This window comes from Periplaneta americana, chromosome 12 (assembly GCF_040183065.1).
Source record: "Periplaneta americana isolate PAMFEO1 chromosome 12, P.americana_PAMFEO1_priV1, whole genome shotgun sequence".
Classification (NCBI taxonomy): domain Eukaryota; kingdom Metazoa; phylum Arthropoda; class Insecta; order Blattodea; family Blattidae; genus Periplaneta; species Periplaneta americana.
Window position 1 is genome coordinate 174,309,451 of NC_091128.1, and position 25,844 is coordinate 174,335,294.

General features: G+C 35.4%; 1 protein-coding gene across 2 annotated transcripts in view; it reads right to left on the minus strand.

Moving 5' to 3' along the window:
• Phlpp (PH domain leucine-rich repeat protein phosphatase) overlaps positions 1–25,844 on the minus strand; it is a 142,985-nt gene that overhangs the window by 64,376 nt on the left and 52,765 nt on the right. For both annotated transcript variants that reach the window (XM_069842612.1, XM_069842613.1), the window contains one exon: positions 17,907–18,208. In XM_069842612.1, the coding sequence (XP_069698713.1) occupies positions 17,907–18,208 (302 nt within the window). The remainder of the gene's footprint in view (positions 1–17,906; positions 18,209–25,844) is intronic.

The following is a 25,844-nucleotide window of genomic DNA, read 5'->3' on the forward strand; positions in this document are numbered from 1 at the left end:
GTCTCTATCATCATATCCGACCTCCCTCAAATCCATTTTAATATTATCTTCCCATCTACGTCTCGGCCTCCCTAAAGGTCTTTTCCCCTCTGGCTTCCCAACTAACACTCTATATGCATTTCTGGATTCGCCCATACATGCTACATGCCCTGCCCATCTCAAACGTCTGGATTTAATGTTCCTAATTATGTCAGGTGAAGAATACAATGCGTGCAGCTCTGCGTTGTGTAACTTTCTCCATTCTCCTGTAACTTCATCCCTTTTAGCCCCAAATATTTTCCTAAGAACCTTATTCTCAAAAACCCTCAATCTCTGTTCCTCTCTCAGAGTGAGAGTCCAAGTTTAACAGTTATACAGAACAACCGGTAATATAACTGTTTTATAAATTTTAACTTTCAGATTTTTTGACAGCAGACTGGATGACAAAAGCTTCTCAACCGAGAGGTACAGTTAAGTATTACAGCTACTATTTTTAATTCGGAATTTTAACAAAGAATTTTGAATTCACAAAGATTTGTTTATTAATAATCTAAAATAATTATAACATGAATAACAGGACTTTTGAAAGTAGTAGATCAGCTAATATAAATGACACTCGGGAGGAAATTAAACGCAGAATAAATATGGGAAATGCGTGTTATTATTCGGTTGAGAAGCTCTTATCATCCAGTCTGCTGTCCAAAAATCTGAAAGTTAGAATTTATAAAACAGTTATATTACCGGTTCTTCTGTATGGTTGTGAAACTTGGACTCTCACTCTGAGAGAGGAACATAGGTTCAGGGTGTTTGAGAATAAGGTGCTAAGGAAAATATTTGGGGCTAAGCGGGATGAAGTTACAGGAGAATGGAGAAAGTTACACAACACAGAACTGCACGCATTGTATTCTTCACCTGACATAATTAGGAACATAAAATCGAGACGTTTGAGATGGGCAGGGCATGTAGCACGTATGGGCGAATCCAGAAATGCATATAGAGTGTTAGTTGGGAGACCGGAGGGAAAAAGACCTTTAGGGAGGCCGAGACGTAGATGGGAGGATAATATTAAAATGGATTTGAGGGAGGTGGGGTATGATGATAGAGACTGGATTAATCTTGCACAGGATAGGGACCGCTGGCGGGCTTATGTGAGGGCGGCAATGAACCTCCGGGTTCCTTAAAAGCCATTTGTAAGTAAGTAAGTAAGTAAGTAAGATCAGCTAATTTCTATTTAAGGTGAAGCTGTTTGTACCACTTAAGAAGTGAACTGCGGTTAAATCCTATGAGATGTGTGTTGATTAAATCTGTACGAATTTTCTCTGAAGTCCGTCACTCTGTAGTGATAACACCGGCAAGTCCCACTAGCAGTCATCCACATCAGCGCGCGATCAAACATTTCATACGCGGAGTGCTTGAGAACTCGGTTATACCACACAAACTGGTAACACAGCACGGCACAAGAACAAGTGGACACCCGCCTGCGGCTCAGCGTGTGACTGAGGCACTGACCACGAAAGCTGAGGCCGTGGAGGCGTCGCGTCGCGGTGGACTGCGTCCGCTCATGGGGCGAGTCGCGGCCACACTGACGTAACCGCCGGCCGGCCGCGCGCCGCCAAGCGAGGCGCGGGAAACGCAGCTTTCACACCGGACGGACGCGGGGCCCAAGGTCGCCCACGGCACGGGCGAGCCCGCGGTGTGATGTTTGGGTTTTGGATGTCCTCCCTGTTGGGCAATCCCATCCAGTGCCCATAAGAGCAGGCCTGTCGTTAGCCCAACGGCTAGAGTGACCGTTTCCCGCGCAAAAGATGCAAATGGCATTTTTGTGGTGGACAAAAACCTCCTTTGGGACATTATTTCACAGTTCTTCCTTAATCAACTATCTTCATAGTTCTGGTGCAGTAGGCATAATAGATCGACTATTGATCATATTTTTTGTATTCGACAGATACTGGAGAAAAAAGTGGGAGTATAAGGGTACAGTACATCAGTTATTCATAGATTTCAAAAAGGCATATGATTCGGTTAAGAGAAAAGTATCATATAATATTCTTATTGAATTTGGTATTCCCAAGAAACTAGTTCGATTAATTAAAATGTGTCTCAATGAAACTTGCAGCAGAGTCCGTATAGGCAGGCCTGCAGAACTCGCAAAGTAGGGGAACTATGACGTCAGCCTCACTCCACTTCTATTGGGGATGATCGACTTCCGCCCCGAGAATGAATGTTGATACAGCCGAGCGTAACTAGAACGCCGTGACCGCACAGGTAGAAAAGGTGGGTGGGGTAAGAAAGGGGAGGAAAGCAGTCGCTCTCAAGAGCTACAGTTCTGCAGGCCTGGTATAGGCCAACTTCTGTCAGATGCGTTTCCAATTCACTGCGGGCTAAAGGAAGGAGATGCACTATCACCTTTACTTTTTAACTTCGCTCTAGAATATGCCATTAGGAAGGTTCAGGATAACAGACAGGATTTGGAATTGAACGGGTTACATCAGCTTCTTGTCTATGCGGATGACGTGAATAATGTTAGGAGAAAATCCACAAACGATTAGGGCAAACACGGAAATGTTACTTGAAGCAAGTAAAGAGATAGGTTTGGAAGTAAATCCCGAAAAGACAAAGTATATGATTATGTCTCGTGACCAGAATATTGTACGAAATGAAAATATAAAATTGGAGATTTATCTTTCGAAGAGGTGGAAAAATTCAAATATCTTGGAGCAACAGTAACAAATATAAATGACACTCGGGAGGAAATTAAACGCAGAATAAATATGGGAAATGCGTGTTATTATTCGGTTGAGAAGCTCTTATCATCCAGTCTGCTGTCCAAAAATCTGAAAGTTAGAATTTATAAAACAGTTATATTACCGGTTCTTCTGTATGGTTGTGAAACTTGGACTCTCACTCTGAGAGAGGAACATAGGTTCAGGGTGTTTGAGAATAAAGTGCTTAGGAAAATATTTGGGGCTAAGCGGGATGAAGGTACAGGAGAATGGAGAAAGTTACACAACTCAGAGCTGCACGCATTGTATTCTTCACCTGACATAATTAGGAACATTAAATGCAGACGTTTGAGATGGGCAGGGCATGTAGTACGTATGGGCGAATCCAGAAATGCATATAGAGTGTTAGTTGGGAGGCCGGAGGGAAAAAGACCTTTGGGGAGGCCGAGACGTAGATGGGAATATAATATTAAATTGGATTTGAGGGAGGTGCTGTATGATGATAGAGACTGGATTAATCTTGCACAGGATAGGGACCGATGGCGGGCTTATGTGAGGGCGGCAATGAACCTTCGGGTTCCTTAAAAGCCATTCGTAAGTGCAAAATCGATCGTTTATGCCGAACTAAGCATTATGGTCTTACGAGTTCAGCAGGCCAAGCCGTTTGTTGTGCTATCGTCATTTGTTTTCTTCCGTTTTGAGTTCTCATTTTGTGAATAATGGGTCGCTTAACGAACGAAGACAAGATGTTCATTAAACATTTGCACCAATACGATAATTTATCTGTCCGTCAAATTGTAAGGAACTGCGCTCAACGAGAATGATCTATTTCAAGTTTACAACGATTGATTAGCAAGATACGGACATGATATCCCTCCTGAGAGATTATTGCGTGAAAGATCGCATTTCTCAGATTCTCTGACGGTTTCCGCTGGAGTTTCAAACGAGATCTTAATCCTATGGACTATTTTGTATGGAGTCAACTACAAAAAGCAGTTTACTACAAAACAAGAATTCGTAATATTGAACATTTAAGACGACGCCTTCTTGAATTTTATGTAAGTACACTATAAGGAAAAATCAATATTTTTAATTTTGAAAATGGTTGTCTTCATGTCACACTACTGACAAAATATTTTAAAAGTTTCCGTAATAAGATTATTACTGGTGCAATTTACTGGTAATTTTAAGAAATGCTAGTTTATTCAGTGGTCCATAGATGGTGCAAAAAGTTGTTTCGCTAGCAACGTCATTTTTTTTAATAATTGTCCAAACATTGGTCACACTACTGACGCTGCTGCTGTTTGAAGTGTATTCAGTGCTATATCATCTGAAAAATTGCTCTATTGAGTCTACTAACCTAATAACAAGTAGTAAATATTGTATTATATTATGTGTGCAATATTTAAGCTAAGGTACCTCAGTTTGAATCCATACTTAACATAACTTTACAAGCAACTTAGGTTATTGTAGATTAATTTAAATATTTTTACTTCATCTTTTTATTATTTTTAAAGTTCTAGAATGACTAAAACTGGAGTTGAGATACAAAGGGCATATGCAGAAAAAAATAAGAATGATGAAGACTACAAATGCCATAGAGCTGCCATTGATAAGCGTTATAGAGAGAAGAGAAAATCGACAGAAACTATCCAGGAACGGAATATAAGAAAATCTAAGGCTGCGATTAGGAAGCAGAAGAGTCAAAGACAAATTGAATAGCCGGCCCAGATGGCTCAAGCGGTAGGGGCACGGCATGTCTCTATCGCTTGTTCCGAAGGGTTGTGGGTTCGAGTCCCGCCTCGGCACGGGTGTTGTGTACGTACTAGTTTAAGAGAGTGGAAAACAGAAAAACAGAAAAAAAAGAGAAAACGGAAAAATAAAAAAATAAAATAAAGAATTACTCGAGGATAGTAGTGAGGCTTCACCATCTGCACTGGGAAAGGTATTCAAGAAAGTTGATGCAAATATGCCTCGGTCTCCAAGGAAGCAGAGGGCTACGGTTGTAAAATTAGCCACAAAATACGGTGTTCCAATAGAAAATAAAGTATTAGCTATTAAGAGGGAGAGACTTTCTGATGATGTAACTAATCTCATTACAGAATTTTATGTTAATGATAGATCAGTCGTGTTGATCCAAGTCTGAAGGGTGTCTCATCACAAAGATTCATCACAACAGCACGACGAAACCTTCTCTATCCCATTAGGGAAGTCCATAATCTTTTCTGCAGAAATATCCAAACAAGAAAGTTGGTCGTAGCAAGTTTGCCTCTTTGCGCCCTCCACATGTGAAACCATACAGGGATATGCCACATAATGTGTGTATGCCGCTATCATGAGAATTTCTCTAATCTTCATGAGAAGATTTCAGGTGTCCTGCCAGGATATGGAGCATCTATTAAAGACTTCATACAAATACCTGTCTGTGACCATCAAAAGAAAAATGAAGCGATGAAGAATGTTAACATATTTCCTGATGGGTGTGCTGGACAACTCAAGTCCAAATATAATTTTTCAAACATTACTCTTCTCAAAGAACAGTTCATTCTGTCCAATCTGACTTGGACATTCTTTGCCACATCGCATGGCAAAGGTGCTGTTAATGGTATTGGTGCTGTAGTGAAACGAAAGGTTTGGAACTTGGTTAGAGCCAGAAAGGTAACCGTGCGAGATGCTGAAACATTTGCTCGAGCCTGTAGCTCACTCAAAGTAAATGTGCTTCATGTTAAGAGTGAGGAAATAAATTCTGTGACGCAGAAACTGGGTAAAGCTTGGGAAAATACCCTACCTATTACGAGGACGCAAAAAATTCAACATGTTATTGCTATGTCAGCCTATAAGATCAAATATAAATACTTTCCGCATAACTCCAGTGAATTGGAAGAGTATCTTCGCCCTGAAGTCCGTAAGAGGTGGAGAAAGCGTCCAGTTCATCACAAGTAAAGAAGAGTGTGTCCCTGGTTGTAAGAACACTTGTCTTGCACATCTATATATATAATTTGAACTGGTAATGGAAATTACGGGAAAACGGCTGAACGGATTTTAATAAATGACCCCTCATTTTGAAGCTTGGAACCCAAAGTTTTTCGGAAAAGTAGTAGTTTTCAGTGAAATGTCAATTTTCCTACATCATTTTCCTATTTTTCAAAATCCATGTTTCGTCAATTTTGAGAACTAATTAATTGCATTCACGGCCGACTTGATTGAATTTCAGAACAAAACACACACTACAATAAACAATAGGCTATTACACGAAGGCCATGACCTGCAGGATTGCCGACATATTTAGAGCTCAATTCAATTTGTTATTAAAAACTGATTATGCAGTGTATAATTTTCTGAGTACAGCTGTGTATTTGATATTCAAATCTACGAAACTTCAGGTGGTTTGATGACATTATTACCATTAGAAATTAAATATTATTATACCGGTAGTTAATATCATGATGCATCTATTTTTCATTAATTGTACCTAATATTGATGCTATATTGATGACATGAAAGTGAAACGTTTTGTGGTTATGTAAGTAAATGTAGAGAATATCTTAATTTAGATCTTCATTTCTATAATTTACTGAGTGGCTGCTATATATAACTACAAAACTTAAGTAAGATAATAATATTGTTATTAAAAATCAAATATTTGTATACTTATTAACCCACTGACGTTGGGTCTTTTTCATATACTTAATGGCGGTGTAGTGTAGATATTGATATGTGTCATTGTCTTCAGTATTGGCAAAAATTACAGTTCCTAAGGAAAGATAAAAAGGTATTACTTACTGATAAAATAAGAGGCCTAGAAATTTTTGTAGTCTCCAGATCATTTCAGCAAGATCTCTTAGTAGGATAAAATGATTTTACGCCCTACATTTCAAGTTCTACATGCAGCAGCTATACGAAAATGCTATTGTTCGAAAGCTTAGCAAACCTGACATTTTTTTAACTTTTGCCTACAATGCACAATGACCTGAAATAGCTACTGCTATCGTCCTGACATTGATACTTGCGTTTTCGCGTTGAAACTCAAAAACTGAAGTTGGATAGGTTCAAGAAAAAGTATTTGGCATAAAAAAAATCCATTCAGAGGGAGTATGTTTCATTATTATGGAAGTAAATAACTATCAAAAAGACAAGTAGTCTTCATTGAAAATAAATCTGAAAAATTTTTATTTTAACGTCTAATGAGCTTAGTTTGCAGCAGTATTTGCTGCACAAGCCACTAGTCAAATGGAAAATGCAATTGGAAGGCACACTACTGACGCACATTATATTCTAAAATACTTTTTATAATTAAAATAGTTGTAGTTAATTAAACAAAACATTATGCAAGATACATTTAAAGACTCATATTTGTGTCACCAATCACTGTAATTAGTCCATTTTCAGTTTTGCAGTAACATATCAAATTGTTTTCTACTACTTCAATCAGTCTAAATATTGTCACACTACTGACGTGTAAAAAAATTGAGGTAGGATTAATTAAGTTTGACTGTTGTTAACAAAATTTTGTACATGACTTTGCACGTTCTCAAAGAGTATATACATACATTTGGTAAATGAGATTAATAAGAAATAACTTGCTAAATTTCATACAATAATAAAAATTGTGTCACACTACTGACGGTGGACGTTCCCATATCCAGTGCTATTGGACAATGGAGAAGACGCCTACAAATGATTGTGCGGGCAAATGGCGGTCACATAGAGCTTCATTTTTAATTTTGATTACTTTAAAGATCATTAATTATTATTAATTTTACCAATATTCAGTTTCTGCATTTTGAAGTAATAAATTGTCTTCAAAAACCACATTTTTTCTCATCATTGTGTATTGACCTCCATAAGATTTTAACTGAGCCTCAAAAAACATAATAAAAAGTCCTGCTAATCTTTAAAGTCTACTCTTTCCAACAGTGTATTCATTATAAATTAATGTTATGTATTTTCGAACATAGAGTATTTCTAATGTTGTGCCTTTTTTTACACACTGTGTATATACTACGAAAACCTTAGCAATAGCATCTACTACAACCTCGTGCATACCACCCATTGTTTGTGTCAGAACTTATCTATTGTATCCTAGCAACGAACTCCTCTCGTACGTGTCTTGAAAATAGAGTTGATACGTACGTCCAAGCAGCTCAGAGTCATAAAAGTTGCGCACCACTTTGAACACTGTGTAAGTCTTGCATCATACATCCTATATTCTTTTCTTGTGCTCTATTGCTGGCTCTCTCTACTTTTTATCCTTTCATCCATATCTTTTCCTCTCAACACGGTCTTGCGAAACTTTATTCATTTCTTATAACATTGCAATTGCGCAAGTTCTTAAAACGTTTTTCTGCAAGTAAGGAGAGAGAATGGTTAAATATGGTGAAAAAAAAACAGTAAAATTTCAATATTCTTTTCTTTTGAAATACTCTTTGATATGTGAAAACATATGACATAAAATTTAATAATCATTTATGAACTTGTCGGCTGCTGTGACGTCATTTTTAAAGCTCTGGTGCACAGGGTTTTGAATTATAGCCTACTAAACTTTTTTTTTATCCGTCCATACATCATCACTCAGTCTAAAACATGTAACGTCGGGTGAAACACGCCTCCTTGTCTGGACGTAAACAACTGAACAACTATGTAAGTATAAATATAATAAACTTTTTTAAAAAACGCTGAATCAGCTCACAACCTTTCAAAATTAATAATAAGCTATTAACTTAAATATTTTCAGACAAATATGGCATTCACCACGACGAATTAGACTGCGTGCTCTCCTACCAACAGCATTTGCATCACAGCTTTTTCCATCCCTTTTAAATTTATACATTACATATAACATTTTAACATAGTTAATATTAATTTTAATGATACGACCTAATGAGAATACGTCTTAGCCTTTAATTGTATAAAGTTAATATCATGCTGTGCCTTCTCCTTGTCTTATATACACACGAGAATCTAGCATCAGTGTTCAGCTTTACCATGTACAGTTTACTCAAGAGGCACGAAACTTACAAACTTGTAAATGCCAGCATGTGCATTACTCACTATATTATTAATTGTTAGATCAACTATCACCTAATTTAAAATTGTTTGCTTCTCATGCACCTGATGATGACTTTTTAAAGTCGAAAATATCAGTGACTTTGTATTAAATATTGTGATGTAACAGATTATCTGACCTCACAAACTGAAAAGTGTATATGACTGAAAATTTATTTATTTATTATATATAATTATTAATACTACTAAACTTTGATTGTAATTTCCCATAATCATATCTTTTTTCTTTATTCCTTACAGAAAGCTATAGTCTATATCTTCGGTACTATTAATTTTTCCATATATGATATTTGGTACGCGTATTCTTTAGACCAGTGGTGTCAGAGTTGTAAGCTCCAAAACCAGTTGTGGAGCTAGATCGGAGCACGCAACCAGTCTAGTGGAGCGCTCCGCTCCGTTTAGTCTCTGTCTGACATCGCTGCTTTAGACCATCATGTCAAAGTGAGCAATGCATGGCATTTGCCATAGTCATGGTTCAACTCTTCTACAGTGACCAGTTGGTTGACAGCTCATCTGAGAATTCGATTGCTCGAATTTAAGTTTCTAGTTTCTTGTCATAGTAAACGTACTAAAAGCATTGGTTGTATTCAGTTTCAGAAAATGTAAAAGTTTTTTTGTTTAATTTCGACGGAAAAATTGTTCCGGAGCCGGGTATCGAACCCGGGACCTTTGGTTTAACGTACCAACGCTCTACCACTGAGCTACCCGGGAACTCTAACCGACACCGATCCAATTCTTCCCTCTATATCCACAGACCTCAAAGTGGGCTGACAACCGTCAAGCAACCAACTTCGAGTGCACACTAACTCTGTGTGACTTAAATTGTGGTTTTCTGTTAACGAACAGTGACGTGTATTATGCAAATCAAGATTTCAGGTATAACTCCCTGTAAAGTTGATTTGAATAATTTCGAGGGAAAAATTGTTCCGGAGCCGGGTATCGAACCCGGGACCTTTGGTTTAACGTACCAACGCTCTACCACTGAGCTACCCGGGAACTCTAACCGACACCGATCCAATTTTTCCCTCTATATCCACAGACCTCAAAGTGGGCTGACAACCGTCAAGCAACCAACTTCGAGTGCACACTAACTCTGTGTGACTTAAATTGTGGTTTTCTGTTAACGAACAGTGACGTGTATTATGCAAATCAAGATTTCAGGTATAACTCCCTGTAAAGTTGATTTGAATAATTTCGAGGGAAAAATTGTTCCGGAGCCGGGTATCGAACCCGGGACCTTTGGTTTAACGTACCAACGCTCTACCACTGAGCTACCCGGGAACTCTAACCGACACCGATCCAATTTTTCCCTCTATATCCACAGACCTCAAAGTGGGCTGACAACCGTCAAGCAACCAACTTCGAGTGCACACTAACTCTGTGTGACTTAAATTGTGGTTTTCTGTTAACGAACAGTGACGTGTATTATGCAAATCAAGATTTCAGGTATAACTCCCTGTAAAGTTGAATAATTTCGAGGGAAAAATTGTTCCGGAGCCGGGTATCGAACCCGGGACCTTTGGTTTAACGTACCAACGCTCTACCACTGAGCTACCCGGGAACTCTAACCGACACCGATCCAATTTTTCCCTCTATATCCACAGACCTCAAAGTGGGCTGACAACCGTCAAGCAACCAACTTCGAGTGCACACTAACTCTGTGTGACTTAAATTGTGGTTTTCTGTTAACGAACAGTGACGTGTATTATGCAAATCAAGATTTCAGGTATAACTCCCTGTAAAGTTGAATAATTTCGAGGGAAAAATTGTTCCGGAGCCGGGTATCGAACCCGGGACCTTTGGTTTAACGTACCAACGCTCTACCACTGAGCTACCCGGGAACTCTAACCGACACCGACCCAATTTTTCCTCTATATCCACAGACCTCAAAGTGGGCTGACAACCGTCAAGCAACCAACTTCGAGTGCACATTAACTCCGTGTGACTTAAATTGTGATATTTCTGTTAACGAACAGTGACATGTATTATGCAAATCAAGATTTCAGGTATAACACCCTGTAAAGTTGAATAATTTCGAGGGAAAAATTGTTCCGGAGCCGGGTATCGAACCCGGGACCTTGGGTTTAACGTACCAACGCTGTACCACTGAGCTACCCGGGAGTTAGTGTGCACTCGAAGTTGGTTGCTTGACGGTTGTCAGCCCACTTTGAGGTCTGTGGATATAGAGGGAAAAATTGGATCGGTGTCGGTTAGAGTTCCCGGGTAGCTCAGTGGTAGAGCGTTGGTACGTTAAACCAAAGGTCCCGGGTTCGATGCCCGGCTCCGGAACAATTTTTCCCTCGAAATTATTCAAATCAATTTTGCAGGGAGTTATACCTGAAATCTTGATTTGCAAGTTTTTTTGTTGTTTTTTGTTTTTATGTTTTATTTTTGATTGAGATTACTTATTTTATTAAGTGTATCATTATTATAATATTATATAGTATAGTTTTCTAGTGAAACAAAAAGTACAAACTTGATAATTTATGAATACCGAAAGTTTTTTTAATTTAATTTTTTCTCCTTTAGTTTTCAAGCGCATTTACGTGCTGTACAATTATACTTACGAAGTATTTGAAGTGTGAGCTAATGTAATTTCAGTGATTTCAAAAATCGAATGTTTATGAACCTGTTTTCCATCCTTCAAAATATTAAAAATATCAGTAGTTTAGAATGCATTATTCATTACATTAGAAAAGGGAAATAATATATTATGTAGTACTAATTAGATACTTTACAATAAGAATGTTTAATATTGCAGTTTCGCAGTAAACCGCTATTTTAGTACGAACATACTGTACACAGAGTTCTGGATTTTACGTATAGTATCATAAATTTAGTATCTACCGTAAAAACGCTTTAACATATGTAAGCATATCAAGGTTGTAGTTCGTAGTAGGTTATTTTTATAGGAGACAGTTGCTACAATTGGCACGCAAGTCACAACCCTCTCGTAGTGGCCAGTGACCTTGACAAGACTGCTTTAGACTATTACGAAATATTCCTATGCTGCATTTGAAAAATGTGCTTCCTTATTTCTATAAAGGTAGCTCTAAAATTAATTCTTAAAATGTAATTGTTTATCTTAAAATATTCAAAGCTAATATGAAAATGGCGCTACAAACATTATAAATAACTTGCTTTTAAGACTAAAATATTACAGACATGTTTAAATTGTCTTTAAAAATGGCTGAGATATATCCATTTTAGTGAATTACTGTAGCCTGAATTTTTTTTATTTGGGTCCCAAAGTTTTTCTTTTTTTTCAAATACTGATCTCGAATTTAAGTTGTTGCAGCAATGATATTTTATAAAAAAAAAAGAAAAGAAAATTGTCTATTAATTAGAAAAAAATTAAATTTAACCCTCCTCTTCCCTTAAACTGGTTTTAGTATACATTTACTCTACCAATGTAAATCCGCCTTAAGATGGGTCACTTGGGCATGTTGCTATGCCGTTTTCTCTACAATGTAAACTATGCTTTAACACTGCAGGTGAAGGAAATCCTTCGAGTGTCAGAATCAGCGTACTACTAGCCAAATCTCAACAACCTTGGTTTTAATTATCAGTAACTCGTTCTTAATTATTAACGTCTGTTATTCCTGTCAACATCTCCGTTATTAGGGCTACATTCAACTCAAGGGAAGCGCATGTTGTATGCTACATTGTAGCTGTTATTCGTTTCTTAACGCAACACGCTCATTATAAGGAGATGAATTAAAGAGGAAGGAAGTGTAATCAGTCGGCCGTGTGGCCACGTGGAACGCAGGGTTGTGGGTTTGAATCTGATATTAGGGAAAGATTCGTTATGGTGTTTTGTTACGGTTTTTACTGTACGGATAGGGGAGTGACAACAGCGATAAGCTGACAACAGATATCCAATCTGCGTTGAGTCTGTTCAAGTGTCAATTCATGAAGTATACACCCACAACTTCTGTATGATTTTTTTAAGCGTTTTAATGTGGCGATATACTCATATTGTATCTTTTGAAGCATCAAGTTCTTCTGACGACCTACGAGTAGCTATATTTTTTGTGGATTTTCTTCCAAAATTCTGAAAATATTGGTCTTGTAAACCAAAAATAAGGAATACCTTTTAACACTTAAGAAAAAGGATATTATCTTTTCATTAATTTCCAAAACTAATATTTTAAATAAACTACTTTCTGACATTAAATATGTAATAATTATAATATTAACTACAAGAATAATCTTTACACAAATAAATCATCCATCCGCAACAAAATACATTAAGTATTAAATAATATATGTATTCTCAGTATTCCATTTCTGAGGTCTTCCAGGACATTGTAAATCTTTAATGTCTCCGTCTCCATTATTGAAATCCTGGAATGATCGTTGTGCTACATAGGTACTTACTAATGAAACCTTCACCATCGACTTCACAGATTCTTCGCGCCGCGGCAGCAGCTTTATCTCGTTTCCAGTAGCGCTTTAGAAGGACTCTAATCTCACACTTTATCACCTCCATTTTATATTTTTTGTCTTAACAATTGGCGACATGGTCACAATACGCAATATCAACCATAGCGTCCTGTAAATTGCATTGCTCAACCAAGGAAAACCATTAAAACTTACAAAACATGAAACTTAATAAACCGGCATTACTTATGAGACGATCTAATTTATAATAATGTATAATAAAATACAAGCAGAAATGACTGTAATATGAAAGCAGGCTGTTAAATGCATGTTTGTCATAAAGGCTAAATAATAGGTCGTGAGGAGAGATTAATTTATAAGCAAAGGAGCAACGAACTCATTCAAAGAAAGTGAGAGCAGACATTGTCATAAACATTGCAGAGTACTGAATATTCCGGCTTTCTTATATGCTGCTCAATATTTTATGTTTTCAGAGAATGGTGAGAAAAAGAAGTGGGATGTCTAATGAATTATAGGGCATAATTACGGTTTGCAAAGGAGACTGCTCCGTTTAAGGAATTGAATTAAATCAATAATAATACAGTAATAATAATAATAATAATCATCATCATCATCATGATAATAAATAATGATAATGATAATAAATAATAATGATAATGAAAATAAATAATGGTAATAAATAATGATAATGAAAATAAGTAATAATGATAATAAATAATATTGATAATGAAAATAATGGTAATAAATAATAATGATAATGGTAATAAATAATAATGATAATGGTAATAAATAATAATGATGATAAAAATATTATTGATAATGATAGTAAATAATATTGATGAAGAAAATAAATAATGATAATGGCAATGAATAATAATGATGAAAATATATAATAATGATAATTATAATAAATATTGATAATGAAAGTAAATAATGATAATGATAATAAATAATATTGATAATGAAAGTAAATAATGATAATGATAATAAATAATATTGATAATTGAAATAAATAATGATAATGGTAATAAATAATATTGGTAATGAAAATAATGATAATGAAAATAAATAATGATAATGATAATAAATAATGATAATGATAAAAATAAATAATGTTGATGAAAATAAATAATAATGATAATGATAATAGATAATAAATATAATGATAATAAATAATATTGATAATGAACATAAATAATGATATTGATAATAATAACTAATGAAAATGAGTTTTACCCTGGAAAACTAAAATTTTAGTTTTTGTTGAAGATATGCTTTTGTAGCTCATAAACTAATTCCTGGAGACTGACTTCTGATGCAGCTAATATTATTTGATCGTCGGCGAATAAGAGCTGTTAAATCAGTTTTATAAACTTTCCTAATAAAATCTATTCATTCAATAATTACTTGATCAGTAAGGGTGATAATGGACATCATAAATAATGATGATAATAAGAATAACTTAATAATAATAATAATAATAATAATAGGGCATAAGACTATTGAGATTTCCCCGTCTCTGATGGGTAAAAGCCCTGATAGAACTGATATTTAACTCTTGCGATGAATTTTGGTGAAGTCAGGTGGACCTAATTAGTCAAATCCATCTTCCTGACCTCTACGCTGGGGCCACTGGGATCTTTCAAGATGTGAAAGAGAGAGTGGTGTGCGGAAAGCAACAGGAAGCTACTGCAATTATCTTTCTCAAGCAAAAGTGTGACCATGGCATGATGAGCTGGGTTTGCAGTGAAAAACCTTCCTTGGGCAGAAAACTATGAATGAATTATGAATAATGTTGGTATAATGGATACATGTAGGAATGTGTAACGAGATGTAGTACCGTAGTTCTGAATTTTGCCACTAGTGGCTTTAACATTCGCTTATAATTTCAATAGTCTCTCGAACGTTGTACATTGAGTTGGAGGCCTTCAAATCTACATATCGATGGCTGAGAAGTGATAGCTCGTATCTGTAAATTTGTAGGTGAATGAAAAAAAGTTTTGAAAATTATTTTTTCTCAGAAGAGACAGTTTTTTTGTATAGCTACGTGTGTCTCTTCAAAGAGAAAATATTAGTTAACGTTTCAATTTTGTGAATGTAATATTAATAATAATAATAATAATAATAGTATTTATATGCGTATGCTTCTTCAAAGAGAAAATATTAGTTAACTTCCCAATTTTGTGAACGTAATAATAATAATAATAATAATAATAATAATAATAATAACATAATAATAATAATGATAATAATAGTTTTTATAGGCTATACGTATGCTTCTTCAAAGAGAAAATATTAGTTAACTCTCCAATTTTGTGAACGTAATTGTAGTAGTAATAATAATAAAAAGAATAATAGTTTTTATATACGTATGCATCTTCAAAGAGAAAATATTACTCCCTCTGTCCCATAATAATTGTCCGGTACGCTTTTATTTCTTGTCCCATAATAATTGTCCGATATCCATAATTTTACACTGGCGTTTACATAGGAGCAAAATGAAACACATGAATGAGTAATACAACTGTATTACTCCAGAATCAGTACAAAATTGTCACTCAATTAGCAAAAGAAAAAAATTATTAGTCCAGGATATGTATAAATTGGCCTATCTTTGAACCAAAAAGAAAAAAAAAAACATGAATACTAGTCGTACAACTTTATGACTCCAGGATCAGTACAAATTGGCTAGTCATTGAGCCAAAATAAATACTCCTAGGAGTGCAACTTTATTAACTCCAGGAATAGTACAAATTGACCAAGAAGTGAAACGAAGAAAAACATTCTCCTACGAGTAAAGACGAAAGAACTGCCTGTTAGACCGGGAAGGTTGTCATTCTAACAGCTTGCCTAGAACCACAGACCTACTGCTGCAGTGCTACTGTAGCCTCGTCGTAAATGTTCCGAGGACACTCCAAGCGAGATGGCAGGACGTTGAGATGGTCCAAGTGCCCCTTCTGCATATGGGGAATCTTGTTGTTCCCGTCATTGACTTTCATTAGTTGAATAAGATTGAACTACAAAGTGAGGAAGACGTTGTTGAGCTTGTCGCGTGTCAGCTGAGAGAAAGCTGTTTCAATGGTGGCGATCAACTCATCAATAGTTTGTGGAGCTGCCTGATGCTGGAGAGACTGAATTGCCCGGAAGTACCTCAGATCTAAAACATTCATATACGGACTGTTTGGCGGTTGGCACAAGAGTTCCAAAGTGATTCCACTGGTTGCTGCAGCGTCCATCCAGGTGCGGTCATTGGGAGCGCATTGTCCTGCTGAACTGACACCAGAATTCTCCCTGTGCGCGGTCCAGGAGGCCATTTTGTATTTATTGCTGGAATTAATTTGGTGATGAGCATGGATCCACTTTCCAAAGATTGCCGCCCCCGTTGCCAAATGCAGCGTGCTGTTCTTTTACTGAAATGAAATTTCTCGGCCGCACCTGTTATGGCACCTTTCTTCACTACGTCAGCCGTAGTGTTTTTCAACAAAAACTCCTATACCCCCTCCGTTCACTGTCTGTAAGGTTCTTGCTACCCCTGTCACTCACTACCGCCAGTTGTGTTCCCAGGATGTCCAAGTCTGTTCAAACGTACGTACTCACTGCAGGAGTATGCTCTACTAACGATTTCCAGCTTGCTTTGCTACACTGGTTTGTACACAGTGCCACAACGGTGAGTTGCAAAGCAATACCCACTTTCAGTAATCTTCTGGGTGGTGTGTGTTGCTTGTCTCGATAAGATCACGTCATTGCTCTGCATAACCTTGTGCACTGATCTACTGTGCTTCTCCTCATGCGTGCACTTCTCGTTTGCCCCGTCGTCTGTAATTACTGTAATACCATTTCGGCGTACCGGACAATTATTATGGGACAGAGGGAGTAGTTAACTTTCCAATTTTGTGAACGTAATAATAATAATAACAATAATAATAATAATAATTAATGTAGTGAAACTAAATGACCATTTTTGTAGATACGAGGTAACACTTCTTTAAGTTCAGTCAGTTGAGGCGCTTGTCTGCCGATCCGGAGTTGCTCTCAGGCGTGGATTCGATTCCCATTTGGACTGATTACCAGGTTGGGTTTTTCCCGAGGTTTTCCCCAAAGGTAAAGCGAATGTCAGCTAATCATGGTGAATTCTCGGCCTGATCTCGCCAAATACTGTCTCGCTATCACCAATCACGTCGACGTTAAAGTAACCGACTAGTATATATAGCGTGCTAAGCGGGATGAAGTTACAGGAGAATGGAGAAAGTTACACAACACAGAACTGCACGCATTGTATTCTTCACCTGACATAATTAGGAACATTAAATCCAGACGTTTGAGATGGGCAGGGCATGTAGCACGTATGGGCGAAACCAGAAATGCATATAGAGTGTTAGTTGGGAGACCGGAGGGAAAAAGACCTTTAGGGAGGCTGAGACGTAGATGGGAAGATAATATTAAAATGGATTTGAGGGAGGTGGGATATGATGATAGAGACTGGTTTAATCTTGCACAGGATAGGTACCGATGGCGGGCTTATGTGAGGGCGGCAATGAACCTTCGGGTTCCTTAAAAGCCATTTGTAAGTAAGTATATATAGCGTCGTTAAATCAACTAAAAACACTTCTTAGCCATCGATATTTGTTTAAGGTGATGAAGACGACAGTGGTTAATAGTGGTGATCATTATGATTTTGGCACTATTGGTGATATTGATGACGGCGATGATAATGAACTGATGATGGCGAAGTACCTGCAGAGGGCGGCGATGGCGTCGGGCAGCTCGGCCAGGCAGTTGTCGGACAGGTCGAGGTGCGAGAGCTGCGACAGCTTCAGGAGCGTCGTGGGCAACTCCCGCAGCGAGTTGGCGCCCAGGTGGAGCGCCCGCAGGCGCGGCAGGCAGGCCAGCATCCCCAGGTCGGGCGCGCAGTGCAGGCGGTTGCGGCCCAGGTGCAGCTCCTCCACGTGGGGCAGCGCGCCCAGCGACTCGGGCAGGCGGTCCAGGCCGCCACCGCTCAGGTCCAGCAGCGGGGACCGCGAGTCCAGCTGCGTCGCCTGCAACGTAAACAGCCTTTAAACAGACTGCCCAGGAACATTCACTACTGCAGACGATCGATTCGACGCCACGCAAACACAAGTACTACCCTATATCGTTTCTCTTATCTATACTCTAACCACGACGTAAATACCAGATCACTTATCTGTGGCACGCTAAATATACCTCTTCATAGAACATCTTGTTATTCCTCATCTTTTACAATATCCACCTCGCGTCAATGGAATTCCTTGTCACAAAGTATTAGGGGCTGCAAGACAACAAACACCTTTAAGAACAGCTTAAAAGATAACCTTATTAGCATTTCACTCCAATCATACTGATTTAAAATATTACTGACTACACTGTTGCTTTTTTTCTTTAGACATCATCCTGATTGTGCTGCATTTTCAAAATTGTCTCATAATAATCTCTTTCTATTATCTAATATAATTTGAAATATATTAACATTCTATGTATTTTAGTTTAATTCTGCTACCCAGTTTATTTCAGTGTTTAATTAATAGTTCATAGTATTTTGTTGTTTAATTCGTAAATAACTCTTGTATACATGTAACTCTCATCTAAATCAAATTGTTGAATTCTTTGTAAGTTCATGCATATGTATATACACTTTTTGCTGGTTGTGTGGAAGAGAAGGCCTTACGGCCTTAACTCTGCCAGCTAAAATAAATCATTATTATTATTATTATTATTATTATTATTATTATTATTATATTTTTCATAGAGGTGTTAATGAAAGAGTAATTAGGAGATTGTTGGTGGAATGATGAAGTAACAAAATCGGAGTAGACTGTATCGGAGAGACAGCCTCAATTTTTATGTATGAATACGTGTCTGATAGAATTACTGATAAAATGAACGTCAGAAGTGACAATCAATATACCTTCTTTCCAGATACCCAGAAAACCCGGTATATCTTCGCTGTGCTAGCACTCTTAGGGGTAACCATCTTGTATGTATTGAGAGTAAACATGTCGGTTGCTATAGTTGCTATCGTTTGCTACCCGCTGTTTACACGCTTATACCACAGTCTAGTAGGGGAGACTCGGCTAATTCCGCAATATTAAGAAGTAAATCTATCATATTTTTATCAAAATGTTTATTGAAAAATATTATTAAGGTATGTAGACATGGACGAAACCTTTCATTACCAAATGAGATAAAGATACCTATTAAAATGCAAATATATTTAGTTGTACATCAGTGGCGGCTGGTGGTTTGAAAATATGGTGGTGCACAATGGATATCGAAGAGGAGTTAAACATACTTTACTTTAAAGTTTAAAACCGTGTATACCTGAGGGCGTATACATATAAGGCTTATTTATATGCAATTAATAAATAAAATGACTGAATACAAGCATACCTATTTATACAGACAGTCCAAAAGTGAAAGGGGTCGTGGGCGGAGCTCTGTATATTGCGATTTACCCTCATGAAAAACATTTGAGTACAGAATCGTCATCAGAATGCTACCGAGTACCAAGTGCAACATTTTCGTTCATAAAATTCAAATGCAGCTTTCGTAGGCTGTCGAGAGATAGCAGCACTTATTGTTAGAACGACAACTCTTAGAACTTTAAAGCAAAATACAAGCTTCTTTATGTATTGTGCCGTTTGTGTGCATGTAGATTGAGAAATTAATATGCGAAATATGCGACTGTTCATTGCACAAGCCGAATGAATACATTTCTCATGCTTATTACTTCGGACAAATGTCTAGTTGAAACAGATACTTTCCCACTGAATTTAGTTTCTTCTGCACTGACGTCGGTGTCCATTCCAGGGAGTGAGACAAACCGTTCTCAATGAGGAAAACAGTAGACCACGCCTCTAGCCCCCTGTCCCCGCATTAGCCGAACATCTCCATAAACTACCTTCCATAGGTTTTCAACATCTTTGCAAACCAAGAGGCTCGGAGGCTCCTACAGACGTACAAAACAAGACGCCAGCTGCAGATAGTCATGAATGAAATTGTAAAAAAAAAAAAAAAAAAACATCTTTTTAATAGTAACAAAGCCGGGAGATTAGGAACATTACTGGGGGGTTTACAAACCTGCAACCCCTTGAGAAGCCGCCACTGTTGTACATACATTACAGTTGAAAAAGAACAACTCTGGCAAATCCGCAATAGGACTTGGCTAATTCCGCAGTAGTAAATAATTATGAAATACGTTATGAAAGTAACATAAAAGGAACAATATATATGTAACAATGCTCACTTTCTTCACAGCTGTGTAGCAAAACACGAAAAACAGCCAACTTTCGATGTTTCACTGTATTGCCGACAGAGGTGTCGACCAATATACTTGATTTTTTTCTATAGCACTGCAGAGGACATGCCTCCTGTTGACAGCCTCTCAAAACTTAGTTCACGCTATTGTAAAGCCGCAGTAAAATCATATATGCACTACTGCGGAATTAGCCGAGTTTCCCCTAGATACAGTCACGAAGCTTGAGTTGTGAGGGTACTAGGAACAATAGACTGTGCCGGTATTATTTCGCATTGTCTGTAATGAGGCGATATTAGCGATCCTAGTTGTTAGCAACTCTCTATGGATGCATATTTATTACGTATTGAGCTTCGTGACTGTATATACTAGGCTGTGCTTGTACGTGCGCTCCCAATAGAGCTTCATGTGTCTGGACATTGTGAATTTTCTCTCTTCACTTAACTTCATTCGCGACGGAAATTGTAGTGATTACAAAAACTTTGCTTAATTTGCTACTTTACACAAATTAAGAAATATAATTTTACTTTTCTATAATACTGGAATTAATGTACAGGGTGCGTCAGAAAGAACGGATGGATTTTACATGGCAAGAAAATTGTAAGGATTCATCAAATCAAAAATGTATTGTTGTCAACAGATTCACCAATACATGCAGTTTATTTATCGAAAACAACATCATCCATATGATGTCCTTGGCTTTCAATACAGGCATCGAGGCATTTTTTGAAGTTCGCCATCACTTTCACAGTCATAGCTGTTGGGATTGCCGCGATTTCTTCACGAATCGCCGTCTTCAGTTCGTCCAGTGTATGTGATCGATGTTTAGAAACTTACGCCTTCAAATGGTCCCAAAGAAAGAAGTCGCAGGGCGCGAGATCTTACCGTAGCCTCGGACAATCTCAGTGCAATAGCATGTTTGCGGACTGATCTTTGAGTGTCTGTCTCCACATTTGCAGGTGTACACGCGCTCCGTGTTCGTCCAGGTTTAATGTTGAACCTGTGGTACGAAATGAAGCCACCCACCGCAAAATTGTATTCCGAATTGGAATCCTAGCGTGACATCCGATGTCGAAATGAGTCCTGAGTGGCGATCACAGACTCTTCATTTTTCAAAAATGTCTCTACGATGAAAGCACGTTGTACGTCAGACCAACATCAGTTCTCAACTGAAACTGCATTCTATGGCTGACCCAACAGTCGTGGTCCCCCTCACTGTATCCCCCCCCTCGCTGCGTATCAATAGTTTGAAATCCATCCGTTCTTTCTGACGCACCCTTTATAAAATAATGAGTAATTTTTAAAATTCACAAAATTTTCATTTTTCGATTATATGCAAAAAATGAAAAGGGAGCCATAATTGGCGACCTTCCCTTATGCGGACTCCCCTTGTGTATAGGAATGAACTCCCTGATTTTGTTGAGTTTAACGGATGATAATAGATAAAATGAGGGGCGAAGTGAAGCGTGTTGGTGGAATTATTGAGGTAAAGAGGAGTAGGCCCTACCCCGCGAAAACTCCTCTCGAACATTTGCTTTGCTCACTACAAATTCCATCACGATCAGGCCGGGGATCGAACACGAGCCGTCTGGATGGAATAATAGCGCTGTAGAGCTGGGACTCTGACGTGTCACTTGAGAGCCACAGTGCATGTTCCCAATTTCACTAGTACGAAACATATAACTTCATCTACCACCACGTGTTGCACCTTGTTTGTGACGCCGTCTCCACCCATCGTATATCTTCTGCTCATGGGCGGTTCCCTAGAACTTGTTCGGGATTTTTTTCTTTAGTAATACTGCAGACGTGATATATTATTTTTACTTTCTCATTACCGAAAGTATTGTAGCGCTACAGAAAACCTATTTCGAGATTATGATATAAATACATTTTTCAAGTGTGCGAAGAAATGGTTTTGGGCTTTCCGTTTGTCTGTCTTACGTACGACTGCATGCATGGATTTCTCATAAACCATTGGAAGCTATGAGTAAATTTATCCGAAATTATGCACATGAAATGCAATTCTTAGTAAAAAAAATAGTTCTTTATTTGAAATTAGCAAGACAAAATGGCGATGACTGTGAGTGGGTGAAGAAAGAGAAAAAATAATTGGCTGGGTCATTGGCTAAGAGGAAACTCCCTACTGAAGAGTAGGCTGGAAGGAATGGTGAACGGGAGAAAAGTTAGGAGCAGAAGAAGATATATGATGATAGACGACATTAAGACAAGATGAATCATATGCGGAGACTAAGAGGAAGGCGGCAAATAATACAAATTGGAGAGTGCTCGCTCGGTTTGCAGTAAAAGAACTCCCTTCGGTAGAAACCTATGAATGAAAGGAATTAAAATCGATCTAACTAGTTCTTAATTTTGTTCAGTGCATAGACTGAAGGAGTAACTGAAATGAGCTGGGCAGCAAGCCCCCTGTAAGAAAGGTTTCGGAGAAGTTAAATATTTTGCAGAATTGTTTCTATTTTTTCTTGTGAACGTTGCCAAAGTCCTAACAGCTCCCCTTGGCACAATAGTATATTTATTATGAAACTAGCTTATAATGTACTTTACTGAGTGAGTCGGTGTTTAGGAGACGAGCGAAGAGAGTTTCCTAGTTTTATTCATTCATTTATTTATTAATTAATTAATTTATTTATTTATTTATTCATTTATTTATTTGTGTTTTTATTCATTTATTCATTCATTTATTCACTTATTAATTTATTTACTTATTTACTTATTTATTTATTTATGTATTTATTCATTTATTTACTTATTTATTTATTTATTTATTCATTTATTTATGTATTTATTTATTTATTCATTTATTCAGTTATTCATTTACTTATTCATTTATTTATTTATTTATTTGTGTTTTTATTCATTTATTTATTTATTCATTTATTCACTTATTCATTTATTTATTTATTCATTTATTCAGTTATTCATTTACTTATTTATTTATTTATTTATTTGTGTTTTTATTCATTTATTTATTTATACATTTATTCACTTATTCATTTATTTACTTATTTATTTATATATTTATTCATTTATTTATTTATTCATTTACTTATTTATTTATTTATATTTATTTATTTATTTGTGTATTTATTTATTTATTTGTGTATTTATTTATTTATTTATGTATTTATTTATTTATTCATTTATTCAGTTATTCATTTACTTATTTATTTATTTATTTATTTATTTATTTATTTATTTATTTATTTATTTGTGCTTTATTCATTTATTTATTTATTTATTTATTTATTCATTTATTCACTTATTCATTTATTTACTCATTCACTTATTTGTTTACTTATTTATTTATGTATTTATTCATTTATTTACTTATTTATTTATATTTATTTATTTATGTATTTATGTATTTATTTATTTATTTAATCATTTATTCATTTATTCATTTATTTATGTATTTTTTATTTATTTATTCATTTATTCAGTTATTTATTTATTTATTTATTCATTTATTTATTTATTCATTTATTCACTTATTCATTTATTTACTTATTTACTTATTTATTTACTTATTTATTTATATATTTATTCATTTATTTACTTATTTATTTATTTATTCATTTATTCATTTACTTATTTATTTATTTACATTTATTTATTTGTGTATTTATGTATTTATTTATTTATTTATTCATTTATTTATGTATGTATTTATTCATTTATTCAGTTATTCATTTACTTATTCACTTATTTATTTATTTGTGTTTTTATTCATTTATTTATTTATTTATTTATTCATTCACTTATTTATTTAATTATTTATTTATGTATTTATTCATTTATTTACATATTTATTTATTTATTTATTCATTTACTTATTTATTTATTTATTTATGTATTTATGTATTTATTTATTTATTCATTTATTCATTTATTCATTTATTCATTTATTCATTTATTTATGTATTTTTTATTTATTTATTCATTTATTCATTTATTCAGTTATTTATTTATTTATTTATTTATTTATTCATTTACTTATTTATTTATTTATTTATTTATTTATTTATTTATTTACTTATTTATTTATGTATTCATTTATTCATTTATTTATATATTTATTTATTTATTCATTTATTCATTCATTTATTTATTTACTTATTTATTTATTTATTCATTTATTTATTTATATATTTATTTATTTATTTATTTATTTATTTATTTATTTATTTATTTATATAATAGAGCAACGGTCCAACTACAATAGACATTACAGATATTTGTTTAAAACATAGAATTACAGATAACATGAAAAAAGATATAAAACAGATACAAATGCAAGATACAAGTGTAAATACAAATTAAAAATTAAACATAAAAAGCAGACAAATAGATACTACCTAAATAAAAGACACAGATATAGATATACATGAAAAATGAAAAATAAAAATAAATTAAAAATAGATAAGTATAGATATCATAGTCAAAAATGTAAAATGTAGCTGTAATTGGCAAATTACAGAGTAACAAATAGATAGCAATATTATTTAAAATCAACTACCTTCAGTATATTAATAAGAAAATGTTTTTATTTCATGTAAGAAATGCTGAAATCTGGATCCCATGTTTTACATATTTAATTGAAATTTGAACACATTTTTGACACTGGTGAATTTTTACGTGCTGAAGTGTTTGGTTTTTTTTATAATATAACAATTGACGATTTCTTAAATGTGATGTTCTAGCGTTAACCTGAATTGAATACAATAACTGTATAGGATTATAAACATGTTTCAGACGTTATTTTTGTACTGCAGCACTATAAAACAATTAATAAAGAAATAACATCAAAATTGTAATGAGGGGTAGTTTGATATCATGGTCTATGGAGAAAGAGTTGTTGTGACAGCAGTGATATAGTGAATATTATTACACGAAAAATCGTTTAATATTTTTTTTTGTGCACTAGCATTGAAATAGTTACAAGACCATTATGTAGAATTTAACATCCGAGCGACAGCGAAAAAAGGCTCCTATTTTATATCAGAGATGTTGAGAACTTGTACCTTCGTGAAAATATCTAAACCAATATTATGCATCATTGCAGTATTGTTGTACTTTTCATTCACATTTCGTATAATGGGTAACGTAAATAAAAGAGATTACATACTTCAATTGCTAATACTGAGAACTATTAAACTGAAGAGCGCTATCCCAAAACTTGCTCAGTCCACTTTCCCATTTCTATGATTTATATATATGATTATGTTGAGACTGGAAAAACTGGTAAGTAATTAATTAACACTTACCAGTGAACATTTATAAGTACAGTATTTTGTTCACTTTTGTTTACTGTTTTACGAGTATTGCCTTAAAAAAAATGTAAGTTAAAGTTTCACTAATTTTTGTTCACTTCGTCCAGCTATAAA